This window comes from Chiloscyllium plagiosum, chromosome 34 (assembly GCF_004010195.1).
Source record: "Chiloscyllium plagiosum isolate BGI_BamShark_2017 chromosome 34, ASM401019v2, whole genome shotgun sequence".
In the NCBI taxonomy this organism is placed as follows: domain Eukaryota; kingdom Metazoa; phylum Chordata; class Chondrichthyes; order Orectolobiformes; family Hemiscylliidae; genus Chiloscyllium; species Chiloscyllium plagiosum.
In genome coordinates this window covers 35,485,211-35,498,615 of record NC_057743.1, presented here as the reverse complement: position 1 = coordinate 35,498,615, position 13,405 = coordinate 35,485,211, and the positions used below count along the sequence as shown (strand labels likewise).

Sequence of the window (13,405 nt, the reverse complement as noted above, 5' to 3'; positions counted from 1 at the left end):
CCCACTCAGGCCTATCACCCTCACCTTAACCTCCTTCCACCTATCGCATTTCCAACGCCCCTCCCCCAAGTCCCTCCTCCCTACCTTTTATCTTAGCCTGCTTGGCACACTCTCCTCATTCATGAAGAAGGGCTCATGCCCGAAATGTTGATTCTCCTGCTCCTTGGATGCTGCCTGACCTGCGCTTTTCCAGCAACACATTTTCAGCTCTGCCTTTGAGAATACTCAACACTTCCTCCCTCTTTATGTTGACTTGACCTTGAATAATCAAACATCTATCCCTAACCTCAACATCCATCATGTCCATCTCGGTGAATTTCGATTCAAAATACTCATTAAGAATCTCACCCATGTTCTCTGACTCAACACATAACTTTCCTCCTTTTGTCCTTGAGTGGGCCAACCCTTTCTCCAGTTACCTTCTTGCGCCTTATATACGAATAAAAGGCTTTGGGATTTTCCTTAACACTGTTTGCTAAAGATATATCATGACCCCTTTTAGCCCTCTTAATTCTTTGTTTCAGATCTCTGCCCAGACTATTGAGTATAGGAATTGGGATGTCATGTTGAGGTCACTTGTGGAGTAGTAAATATAGTTTCGGTCGCCCTGCTATAGAAAGGATGTTATTGAATTGGAGAGGCAGCAGAAAAGATTTTACCAGGACTGGAGGGTTTGAGTTATAAGGAGAGGCTGAATAAGCTGAGGCATTTTTCACTAGAATGTAGGAGGTGAAAGGGTGACCTTTGAGACGTTTATAAAATCATGAGGGGTATACTTAAGGTAAATAGCAAAGATGTTTTCCCGAGGGTGGAGGAGCTCAAAACTCGGGGGCATATTTTTAAGATGAGAGGAGAAAGATTTAAAAGGGTCCTGACTGGCAACGTTTTCACACAGAAGGTGGTTGATAATGGAATGGACTGTCAGAGGAAGTGGTAGATGCAAGTACAGTTACAACATTTAAAAGACATTAGGACAAGTACATGAATAGGAAAGAGTTAGAAGGATATGGGCCAACTCCAGGAAAATGGGTCCAGTTTAGTTGGTGAAACTTGGTTGGCGTGGACGAGTTGGACTGAAGGGTCTATATCTGTGCAGTATGAATCTAACCGAACTGGACATAAGGCTTCCAGACACCATGCCACAAGTCGACCATCACCTGCTTCCTATCACTCAACTAATTCTGGATTCAATTAGCTACGTTTCCTTGGATCCTCTGAGTTCTTACCTTTGCTATCAGTCTTCCTTATGGTCCTTATTAAAAATGTCACTCAAGTTCAAGTTCACTGTCAAGTGCATGTCCTTTTATCTACACACCGGGTCACCGCTTCAAAAAATTCAATCAAGCTTGTCAGATATGACCTCTTCTTAAAACTATGCTGACTATTCTTGATAAATCTGTGCTTCTCCAATTGCAGATTGATTTTGTCCCTCCACATTCCTTCCAATAGTTACTCCTCCACTGAGGTGACACTGATTGGCTTGTAGTTTCCCAGTTTTTCCCTTCTTGAATAACAGTGCCACACGAGCGGAGGACAGCCAGACAGGAATTGAAAATTAATGCTATTGCCTCTATGTCCTTCCTCGCCTCGCAGGATAGCCTGAGGTACATTTCACCTGGCTTTGGCCATTTATCTATTTTTAATGCTGCCCGATCACTCAGAGTCATCTCTCTTTTTATGCTTTTAGTACAGGGCGGCACAGTCGCTCATTGGATAGCTCTGCTGCTCACAGCACCAGGAACCAAGGTTCGATTCTAGCCTTGGACAACTGTCTGTGTAGAGCTTGCACATTCTCCCCATGTCTGCGTGGTTTCCTCTGAGTGCTCTGGTTTCCTCCCACAATCCAAAGATGTACAGCTCAGGTGAATTGGCCATGCTAAATTGCCCATAGTGTTAGGTGCATTAGTCAGGGGTATATGTAGGAGAATGGGTTTGGGTGGGTTACTCTTCAGAGGGTTGGTGTGGACTTGTTGGGCCAAATGGCTGTTTGCACATTGGAGGGAATCTAATCTTAGTTCTTCACCCAGATTTGTATACTGTCATTGTCCCTCTCACCAATAAACACCGATGCAAATTATTCATTTAGGACCCTCCCTCTGTTCTCTGGGACTGCATACAAATTACCCTCAATGGATCCTACTCTTTTCCTGATTATTCTTTTACCTTTATTTCAACATACCCTTAATGAGTTCCTCCAATATTCTGTTTGTTAGCTCCCTTTCTTCATTCACAGAACAGTATCCTAAAATCTTTCCAGATTTGAATTGTAACTCTGCTTAATTCCATTTTTAAACTGAATTTTCAACTCTTCAGTCTTCTGTTCTGCATCTCTCCTAAACACTGTGGATGTCACCAAATACTGGATTACTGGAAAATAAATAATTTTTCAGTAAAATTCCTTTTCAAGTGCTTCATTTCTTGCTGCAATTTAACTTGGTTGCATCCAAATAAAATGCTGACCTTTCGCAGTTGGTAAACAGAAGGGAACTGTGAACAAGTAAATTAATTTATGTTTCTACAGGGAGAGCACCACCATGTCACTTATGAGTTCAGAAATTATGTGACATTGTGTCATAAAATTTCACCTTAATTATCCATCAATTTCATATAAATCATTTGTTCTTCAGCTCATTAGTATAATGAGCTTAACACCATGGAATGAAAAAAGGCACTGTGAACATTGTGAAAGCGTTTTCAATGAACGCAGTATTATCCTTTTTTATTTGTTTATGCTTTATCCAGAACGAAAACCACACAGTCCCTTTGTAAAATGTGAAATTAGTTATTCTTGCAAATTGTCCTGATGAGTGCAAGATAAAAACCTGTGACATCATCAAGCCACCTTCTCCATTCATGACTGATCTGATTGTAACCTCAAGTTTGCATTCCTGCTTGTCATTGATAACCTTTCAATCCCTTGCTTAATCAGAATCTATCCACCTCTGTCTTAAAAATATTGAGCGTCTCTGCTTCCACCTCCTTTTTCAAGAAATGTTCCAAAAGTCTCATCAGCTTCTTGGAGCCAAACTTTTGGGTTTCATCTATTTTAACTGGGAGACATCTGATTTTTAAATGATGACTCTAGTTCCGGAATCATCCATGAGAGTAAAAATCTTCTCCATGTCTACTCTGACAAGACCATTCAGGATCTTACTTTTCTAAACTGTAGTAGATACAGGCCACGATTGTCCGATCATTCCTCATAAGCAAACCCCCTCTCTCTGCTTCCCTTCCTGTTGCTCACTTCCCTCTTGGCCCCCTCCCTCTCCGATAAGACATACTCGTTTTCAGCCAATTTGATTCATTCTATGTTGCATCAAGAACCAGTTGAAGGCACTGGATATGCCAAAGGCTATAGACCCCGATAACATTATGGCAACAGGTCTGTGTTAGCTTTCCTAATTCCCTGCTGTTCCCCTCTGCCCTTTAACACAACTGATTTCAGGCCTTCGGCCTGATGCCCTTAAGGTGGGAACTCCAGGATTTATATCCAGTGACAGTGAAGAAATGATGCTATATTTCCAAGTCAGGATGGCGAGTGGCTTGCAGACAATGGCATTCCATGTATCAGCAGACAATAGATTTTCAAATTTGCTATTAGCAAATCTGACAAACTACTTTTTGTATGTACTTAAAGTCAAGAATTTGACATTATAGAATTTGCAATGACATTGTCCTGAATGTTTATTTGGAAGCACTAGCTTTTGGAGCATTGCTCCTTCATCCTGGTGTTGTGTGATTTTTAACATTGTCCTGAATGCTGTTGTATGCTCTACCAGAAACTTCCCTTGGCCTACCTTGCTGGAGGCTGCAGCTAGCCAGGCAATGTTTAAGAAAGACCAAAAAAACGCATCAGACAAGCAAATATATTCACAAAGAACAAAATATTCTTTTTGAATCCAAGGACAACAAATTCCAGACTCAAGTGGGTAAAGTAACGGTTACAGGAAAGAGAAGCAAGGCTTTGAGCTACATTACATAAACCCGAATGGAAGGTTTGGTATAAACGTAAAAAGCCAATTTGCTTAATTTGCTCTCATTTGCACTCTGCTTTACCACCCAAGCACTTTCCCTTTTAAAGGTACACATTTATTCTTTCCATTTTTTGAAGTTAATGATCCTCAAAGAAACTGTGATATGATGGCCCTCTGAATAAAAACTATTGCAACTAGACTTTATTCTCTAATGAATGTAACTTGTGCCTTTAATTCTCTCAGCCTGTGCGCTACATATTTACATCCTTATTGGTTTACTTTTTTAAACTGTATATTCTTTCTATTTTATTTTTGTTTCGAATAATATTTTTTCCTCAACATATCTCAATCTTTCAAACCGATTCGAGGTCATATTTGTTATTAGTCTCTAAATCATCACTTTTTTGTAAATTTGATGTTTGTAATTGTACAATAGTAACACTGGCTCAAACTCAGATTTTCAATTGACTCTATTTAATAGTATAAACTTCATTTTTGGTCATATTTACAGTCTCTAGCCGAAGTATCTGACCATATATTTCATAATATTGTAATCCATTTGCAAATTAGCTCAATTAAAAGAGGTAGGAGCATTGCTTGCACCACTTGGGCCCTTGCCTTTTCCAGTAAGATTTTCTAATCAATCTGTTTAGCAACATTATAATTCATCTCTAGAACACATGGGATGTGAACCTGAGTTTTCTGGTTCAGTGGAAGGGATGCTACCATTGCACTACAAAGAACCTTCTGTCTTTCAGATATTTCCATTCAATTTGGTAGGCTTCATCTGTGAATCTGTGCCCTTTTGGATGGCTTCCTTTTTTGTTGTTCATTATATATAGAAATCTATTTTAGATGCCAAGGCAATATCCCTGCAAGTCCACATACTGTGATTCTGACTGAAAAATGACAAATTTCTTTCAAACTCCTGATATTACTCCTGTATTCAATGAAAGGTTGAATTCCTGCCACAGCTTGTCTTATGCTTAGCTTAAAATGGGAGGTAACTATATTTAATAGACTTTTCCCCCTCCATGTTCAGATGGCTTGTAGTTCTACTTTTCAGTAGTACAAATTATTTGAAATTGTTTCTCAAGCTATAACAGACTGATGTTAATTTGATTTAATTTAGAAATTACATTCTCAGTATCTTGAGGTTTTTTTCCTTTTTTTTGACTTTTTGCATTTGTTGTTCACTTTGTTTTTCTGGATCTCTGCATGAGTGAGTATCATGGTGCAGTGCTTCAAATACCTTCTATTGTTTTGGAATACCAATTTGTGCTCCTGTGTGCTACATTCCTAATTTTGTTCTGTATATGGTTTGTACCTAGGTAATTAGACAGTATGTTTGCAATTTACATAGCAGTACAATGGCAATCGGTAAACATGTAGTACTTTCTAGGGACATTTGCTATCCTCTCATAGCAATTTGATGGAAACCATTTTGAATATGTTTAGAAATATATATTCTGATATTAATGCTTTTTTATATGCTGTTGTCTCAATATAATGACATATAAAGCATGCATCCCTGATTATTTTATCTAGTGAGTCACTGAGCCTTATAAACCAGGAAGAGTAGTCAACCTGCCAGTTTCGTAAAGCCATACATTCATAACCAGCAGCCAGCTATCCAGCGCGAGTGGTCTCCCATCAGAGGCCACCAGTCCACTACCGCAGTTAACAAGTAATAATCAGTAATTACTGAAACCACTCACCCAGAATCAATACTTCTCCAAACCACGAACTTTCCACACCTATCTGTCAGAGTTAAGGTGGAAGTCTTGTTGGAGCGGCAAAGGAGAGGAACTGGAATTCATTGGAAAAAGACGGATCCTTGATCTGAAGGAACATTGAAGTAGATGACAAAGTTACTTGTTACAAGCATTATTACTTGCTAGGGAGGATATAAAGAGCTTTATGCATTAATGGTCCATTGGCAAGTTCAGAGTCAGTGTAGTAACTTGTGTAAAATAAAGTATGCACAGCATGGGATTTAATCACTCAAAAAAATCAAATAACTCTTGAAGCCAAAATCAACTGATAAAGTCTGAGTAATTAAATCTAATAAAACAATTGAGAATTTTTTCAGGTCATTTATAATATCTACTTGGCAGAATGGTAGCATTTTCAGGTCTGAATGTGTGTTGTGGCTTCAAGTCCTATTCCACAAATATTAATGTAGATATACCATGTGACATGACAGTGCCACCTTAGATTGTAACTTAGAGCAGCCATGAGAGTTTCAGACTAACAGATACTGATGTTTGTCCACACACACAGACCCAACCCCATAAGAATGGCAATGGTTAGTCGGATTGAGCCTGTTATAGCATGTACAGCTTTGATCAGTTTTACTGTCACATCTTCCAAATGTATCTTTTATTTACCATTATGTTTTTAGGAGACAACTGGATAGAAATCTATCAACTTAATTAAACTTTACATTGAGATGTTTTTTAGAAATGGCCTTGAACTATAGAAATATGAGAGCAGGATGGAGATCTATCCAAATGGAAGGAAGAAAGGCCAGGCAGACCAAAGTTTATTATAACAAGAATTATTCTGAAGTGCTGATATCTTTTTTAAATGACACTATCTTGAATGCAATCTGCAACGGTCAGAACAATATGTAAATGCCTTCAAAGATAGTGGAAGCCATTTTAATAACAATGTTCAAGTGGGACTTATATTTTCCTTTTTAAGTAAATATCTTCCAAGATTATGTAGAAATACTGGGAGAAGGGAGCACAATGGATTGCACAGAACTGGCACAGGTGAGATGGACACTAGCCTCCTTCTGCTACATAATTCTGTGGTAATTAACACTGTCCTCTTAAGCTCAATTTAAAATACCCAACATTACATGTACTTCAATTATGCTGCATAAACGCAAATAATCATAATTTTTTAAAAAATTATCAAATGTTCCTCAGAGTCAAACTCTGGTTTCAATGTTGTTTCGATTCTGTCCTTTTAAACAAGAAAAGAATGCCACTGAAACACTTTTGTAATCAGATCAAGTATCAATGATTCAGGAGGAATGCAATAAATTTTTATATGAAATGAATGACCACTGATGAGCATAATGTTTTTATTCTGGATTATAACAGTCATACGTTTGCTTGTAGCTTTTAACCTTGCGTATTGTGACAGCCATTTCGGAGCATCTTTAGCTACCCAACTTGAATCTGAACTGATCGGGGTTTGATGCTTGTCAAAGTACCCCCCTTGATAGGGCCCTTTTCTTTCAACATGCTCGCTAAAGCTCCCTGGAGTTGGGAGCTGGTTCAGCATGCTTATTTAGAGAACATAAAGGGAAAGATTGATTGCTCTGTATGTGAGGGAGGCAGGGTCATGGCACATGCTCAGTGCTGACATTTTGAAGGGAAGTTTTTACGCTCTGCGTGGTGGCTGAGGTCATAGCACAAGCTCAGTGAAAGCTTTCTGAGGTCTCTCAGAGACTGCGTGTGCCACCATTTTGAGTACTGAGAGTAGGAAAAAGGGAGAGTTTTGCTTTCAGTGCAGACTATAACCAGACTTGGGGATATAATTAAACCTAAAGGACTTGATTTGACCATGGATGATCTCTTCAGCCCTCGGAGGTAGGCTTATTTATTGTGGCCTATCCTAAAAGGCTGCATTTTGTAGATTCCTTGCCTTGTCAAATATTTATTATGAAATCTTCATTATTAATGCTGCAAGGCTTTTTGCCTCTTTTTTTTTTAACGTTTGATCAGTATTATACAGAAAATGGTGACTCTTTCCAGAACAGCTAGCTGTCTTTCTCTCTCATTTTGAAAAGTAAAGGATTGTCAGCAGTTTCTTTTGATTTGAGGGCTAGTAAAGAGAAATCAAATTATCACCACAAAAATATGTTATAATTTTTTTTGCTGGCATTTTGTGAATTTTCTTTTTCATACCTATTTAAATCTGAGTTAGTAGCAGTGTTTCTATAATTTGCATCTGTTGGATTTCCTTTAAGCAGAGACAATGCATCTATGTTTTTTAGGATGTATGTGGGTCTGAGAACTATTTGGGCCTGTCAGTTATTTGGTTAGGAAAATGGTAGTAGGAAGGATTTGATATGGACAGCTATTGGTAGTTTACAGTGATGGGTGGGACCTCACATATTAGTTCTTTTGGCTACTTGAACTTCAGTCTTTTTGATTTCAAAGTTAATTTGCAAAAGGAAAATTTTAAAATAAAAACTTAATATTATGAGTAAGTGTAGTGTCTGTGTAAAATTTTAAGATAAAATTGAAATAAAGCTGTATAACTTCGAAACTGATGCTTTGTAACTTGCATCATTTACTGTTTGTAAATGCACATTGTCATCTGTTGTGTTACGTACTTGGATCCACCTTAGAGATGATTCTGATCAGTGCATTAGAGTTCATGAGAGATATGTTGAAAACAAGCTCACTAATGACAGGAGTGGCATATTTTGAAATAAATCTATAGTGGTATTGTGAACATTGTGTAAACTCTACATCCATATGCTTGGGTGTCATGATTTCACTTCCAATCGCCGAACAGTTTTATTGATGCAACAGTAAAACTCTGGTCAACACTGTTGGAATCTGAACACTAGAATCTTAAAGCAACCCCGAAGTCTGATGAAAGTTCCGTCAGACAGTGTATATATATATTTAAATGCAGTTACTCTTTGGAAGGATCATCAAACAATGCCTGTCAACTCAGAAGCCTCTGAAAGTTCCAGTGTCCTCTGAGGTTGTTACTGCACAGAATTGGCATTTGAAAAAAATATATAGAATAGCTTTTATTTGAAATTATATGGACTTGTCTGAAATCATCAATGTGCAATTGTTATTAAATTTTACAAGAGATACTTGAATCTAGACTAGAAGAGATTTGAGGTTCATTAGGAAGAGGTATTAGAAATACTGCAGTGTGTGAAAATAGACAAGTCCCCTTGGCCGGATGGGATCTATCCTAGGATCCTCTGGGAAGCAAGGGAAGAGATTGCCGAGCCTTTGGCATTGATCTTCAAATCATCATTTGTCTACAGGAATAGTGCCTGAGGACTGGAGGATAGCAAATGTGATTCCCTTGTTCAAAAAGGGTAGTAGAGACAACCTTGGTAATTACAGATCAGTGAGTCTCACTTCAGTTGTTGGTAAAGTGTTGGAAAAGGTTATAAGAGATAGGATTTATAACCATCTAGAAAAGAATAATCTGATCAGGGACAGTCAACATGGTTTTGTGAAGGGTAGGTCGTGCCTAACGAATCTTATTGAGTTTTTTGACAAAGTGACCAAACAGGTAGATGAGAGTAAACCGGTTGATGTGGTGTATATGGATTTCAGCAAGGCGTTCGATAAGGTTCCCCACAGTAGGCTATTATACAAAATGCGGAGAAATGGGATTGTGGGAGACATAGCAGTTTGGATCAGTAATTGGCTTGCTGAAAGAAAACAAGAGGGTTGTAGTTGATGGAACGTGTTCATCTTGGTGTCCAGTTACTAGCGGCATACTGCAAGGGTCGGTGTTGGGTCCACTGCTGTTCATCATTTTTATAAATGACCTGGATGAGGGCTTAGAAGGGTGGGTTAGTAAATTTGCGGACGACACTAAGGTCAGTGGAGTTGTGCATAGTGACGAAGGATGTAGTAAGTTGCAGAGAGACATTAGATAGGATGCAGAGCTGGGCTGAGAGGTGGCAAATAGAGTTTAATGTGGACAAGTGTGAGGTGATACACTTTGGCCGGAGTAGTCGGAATGCAAAGTACTGGGCTAATGGTAGGATTCTTGGGAGTGCAGATGAGCAGAGAGATCTCGGTGTCTGTGTATACCGATCCCTGAAAGTTGCTACCCTGATTGACAGGGTTGTTAAGAAGGCATACAGTGTTTTGGCCTTTATTAATAGAGGGATTGAGTTCCAGAACCAGGAGGTTATGCTGCAGCTGTACAAAGCTCTGGTACGGCCACACTTGGAGTATTATGTACAGTTCTGGTCACCGCATTATAAGAAGGATGTGGAAGCTTTGGAAAGGGTACCGAGGAGATTTACGAGGATGTTGCCTGGTATGGAAGGAATGTCTTATGAGGAAAGGCTGAGGGCCTTGAGGTTGTTCTCGTTAGAGAGAAGGTTGAGAGTGACTTAATAGAGACATACAAGATAATCAGAGGGTTAGATAGGGTGGACAGGGAGGGCCTTTTTCCAACTATGGGGACGGCAAACACGAGGGGACACAAATTTAAAGTGAGGGGAGATAGGTACAAGACAAATGTCAGAGGTAGTTTCTTTAGTCAGAGAGTAGTAAGGGTATGGAATGCTTTACCTGCATCGGTAGTAGATTCGCCAAGTTTAAGTGCATTTAAGTTGTCATTGGACAGGCAAATGGACGTACATGGAATAGTGTAGATGGGATGGGCTTCAGATTAGTATGACAGGCTGGCGCAACATCGAGGGCCGAAGGGCCTGTACTGCGCTGTAATATTCTATGTTCTATATGATCAAGTAACGTGATAACATCATGCTCACAAGTAAATCAAAGTAAATCATTATGGTAAATAATGTAAATACTTATGGCATTACCTACATTAGTAAAACTCCCAAACTTACATTAATATTGCCAAAATAGTTTCCTGATTTACAACAAGAACAGTCTTTCAAGACAAATGGTTAAGTGTTTGGGGCTTTGATTTTCTAGAAAACAGATTTTCTAAAATAATATGTCAGAGACCATCAAGTTTGTCAATATTACAGTAGAATTTTCTTCCTCATTTCTTCTGGAGTTGGCTTCTAAAAGTTACATTGAATTGGCTAAAACGTGCTCTGCCTTTTCCCCACTCCACTTTGGCAATTGAGCTTAGATTGGGAACTTGCTGTTGATGCAGTACTACACATACTCAGTGATAAAAATTGTGTTGACACATTGGTCCATTGGATCTTCTAACTGTACAATTTTAAGCATGCTATAACTATAGGATAAAACACAATTTATTCAGATAAAAGTTAAGTTGTTGCAAGTCCACAATAAATTTGACTATTCTACTTTGATCATATAAAATCGAAGTAAAATTATAGTTGGGTAGACAATCGATATTAAAGTGCAGTACATGTCAAACTTTTGTTTGCAGTTAACTTATCATAGGAACATAAGAAGAAACTTAACAAGAATAGCCCATTCAGCCATTTGAAGCTATTCTGTAATTAGGCCTCAGTTGATCTCTTTTCTTTTACCTCATTTACCTGTCCTGGTTCCAGACAAATATCTTCAGTCTCAGTTTTAAAATTTTCATTTGATGACCTAAGTATTGTTTAAGGGAGAGTATTTAGCTTCTTGACTACCTTTTGTGCAATAATAATGGAGATATGCAAACTGACGTTACACCAGCAAACTAGAACAGTTACTTAATTGCATTAGCAGCTTAAACATACTAAAATTAGTTTTTAAAGTTTTGTCATGATAACTGAATTGTGTCAAATGAGTCTACAAGTTAAGATGTTAAACTAATGATTATTTTCTCCTAGTCATATTATAATTTGTATTCTGCATCTTCAGAACAGCTTCAATATTTGTTTTTAACTTGTCTGCCACATAAAACATAGAGCACTAGGTGTTGCATTGGCAGTTATATATTTCAGAATATTTCATTAATAATTATGCAAGTAATTGATGTTAACCAACACCATCTTGTTAATGACAGACATTGTGTTTGAGGCTTTAAGTGATGCTGAGCCATGCAAGGAAGATTCCAGGCTCAAGTTTTGGGTTTTCTTAAGATTTGCCAATTTTCGCCAAGGTACCACTGAGGATGCAGCAATCCTCTCTGCATCTCTTGGTTTGAGATGGGAGAAATTAGCAGTAATTCTGGCCTCAAACATCTGAAGTCAAACTACCTATTTTACACGTTACAAAGTGAAGAAAGGATAATTTGTAATTGGCTGCTGGATCTGTCAAAGACTTACATTTATATATTATCGTGGCACACATTTTAATCATCTTAACAGCATATAACAAAAGAATATAACCAAGATACATTGGTGGTTGTTATGCAGGCAAAAGAGGCATCCATATTTTGCATGGTATAATTGGATCAATCATTGTTGTTTGAGAAATGTATGTTGGACAGTTTTGAGTGGAACTCTAGAATGATTCGAATGGATCTTTCATATCCACCTCTGCAGCTAGCTATACATAACCTTAGGTTAATGTCTAAGGAAAGGTGACATTTCTGATGGAAACAGCACACCCTCAGTATTGTGTAGCATGTCAGTTCAGATTATTTGCTCAGGTTCAATTGTGTGTCTTGGGAGGTAAAGTTTGAACACTTAATTTATATGGGTTGTTCCCAAAAACATTGTATAGAAAACCATCTGTCTTAAATGACTAGTACCACTGTAAATTACCAAGAAGCATTTGCACTGATCAGAATTGCAATGTAAAACAATGGCCAATAGAGTTATAATGATGTGGTTTATCAATTAGTTATAAACACCGATAAGATGAGGGTACGGGCAAAACATTGATGATGCCTTGATTATACTCTGATGTTCTTTTCGTTTTTTTCTGTACTATGATTTGGGCTATACTTTTTGCTTCCAATGAAGTAATATCAAATTAAAACATGCATATTTCATGTTGCCGCACAAGTATGATATTTCAAAGTGCTAAGTGGACAGTTTAATCTTTGATATATTCTTCATTTACAGAATGCTGATTTTTTTTAATCCCACAATTCTAATTTTCTGTGCCTTTATGTAGAAAAGGATGCAATTTGATAGCACAAATTTGAACAGACGTGGTTGCAAATTAGTGCCAACTTAAAATGAATCCATGGAAAGATACATTTGGCAGTCTGCTAAATTATATCATGTTTTGGATTGGGTCAGAACTGGTTTGAGCTGTTTAGTCCTTTGTATGCTCATGTTGTAACAGTACAGAAAAAAAATTGGCTTTTTTTTTTACTCATCCATTCTATGATGCCAAAAGTGAAATTTGCTTTTCCTGTTATGAAGCAGACCATACCCCCTCAAAACATAGCCTAGACCCTAACTTCTTATTTATAGGCAAATGTAAGGTGCTGCTCCAGATGTGATTTGATTGGTCAAAATATTAGGCTTTTTAAGCAAGACATACTTTATTCTTACATGATGAAATACAAACAAAAAAGTATTTAACTCAGTTGAAATAATTTTTAAAAAATTATTTACAATTCCTCAAGTGTTCCATAAACACACCCTTGGCAAAGACAAATTCAACAAAACCAATCTGCCTCATTTGGTTTCTCCTCTATTCCAGGAGAAGGGACACTGAATCTAGCAGCAAAGAGAGAACTCAAGCTTTTGCAGAACTTCAACTCCAAAACCCCAACATCAACAACGGAAAGCAAAAACTAAAACCCTGGCTCTGTATGAGCCTAACTCCACCCACTCATACTTCTTTTGTATAATTTTTTAA

General features: G+C 37.8%; 1 protein-coding gene across 9 annotated transcripts in view; it reads left to right on the top strand.

Annotated features, from left to right (window-relative positions):
- rerea (arginine-glutamic acid dipeptide (RE) repeats a) overlaps positions 1–13,405 on the top strand; it is a 558,826-nt gene that overhangs the window by 310,776 nt on the left and 234,645 nt on the right. The window contains exon 1 of one of the 9 annotated variants that reach the window (XM_043676160.1): positions 7,443–7,579. The exons of the other annotated variants lie outside the window; for them this stretch is intronic. Coding sequence (XP_043532095.1) covers positions 7,554–7,579 — 26 coding nt within the window. The 5' untranslated portion in view covers positions 7,443–7,553. Of the gene's footprint in view, positions 1–7,442; positions 7,580–13,405 lie in introns of those variants that run through there. 9 annotated transcript variants of the gene reach the window in all.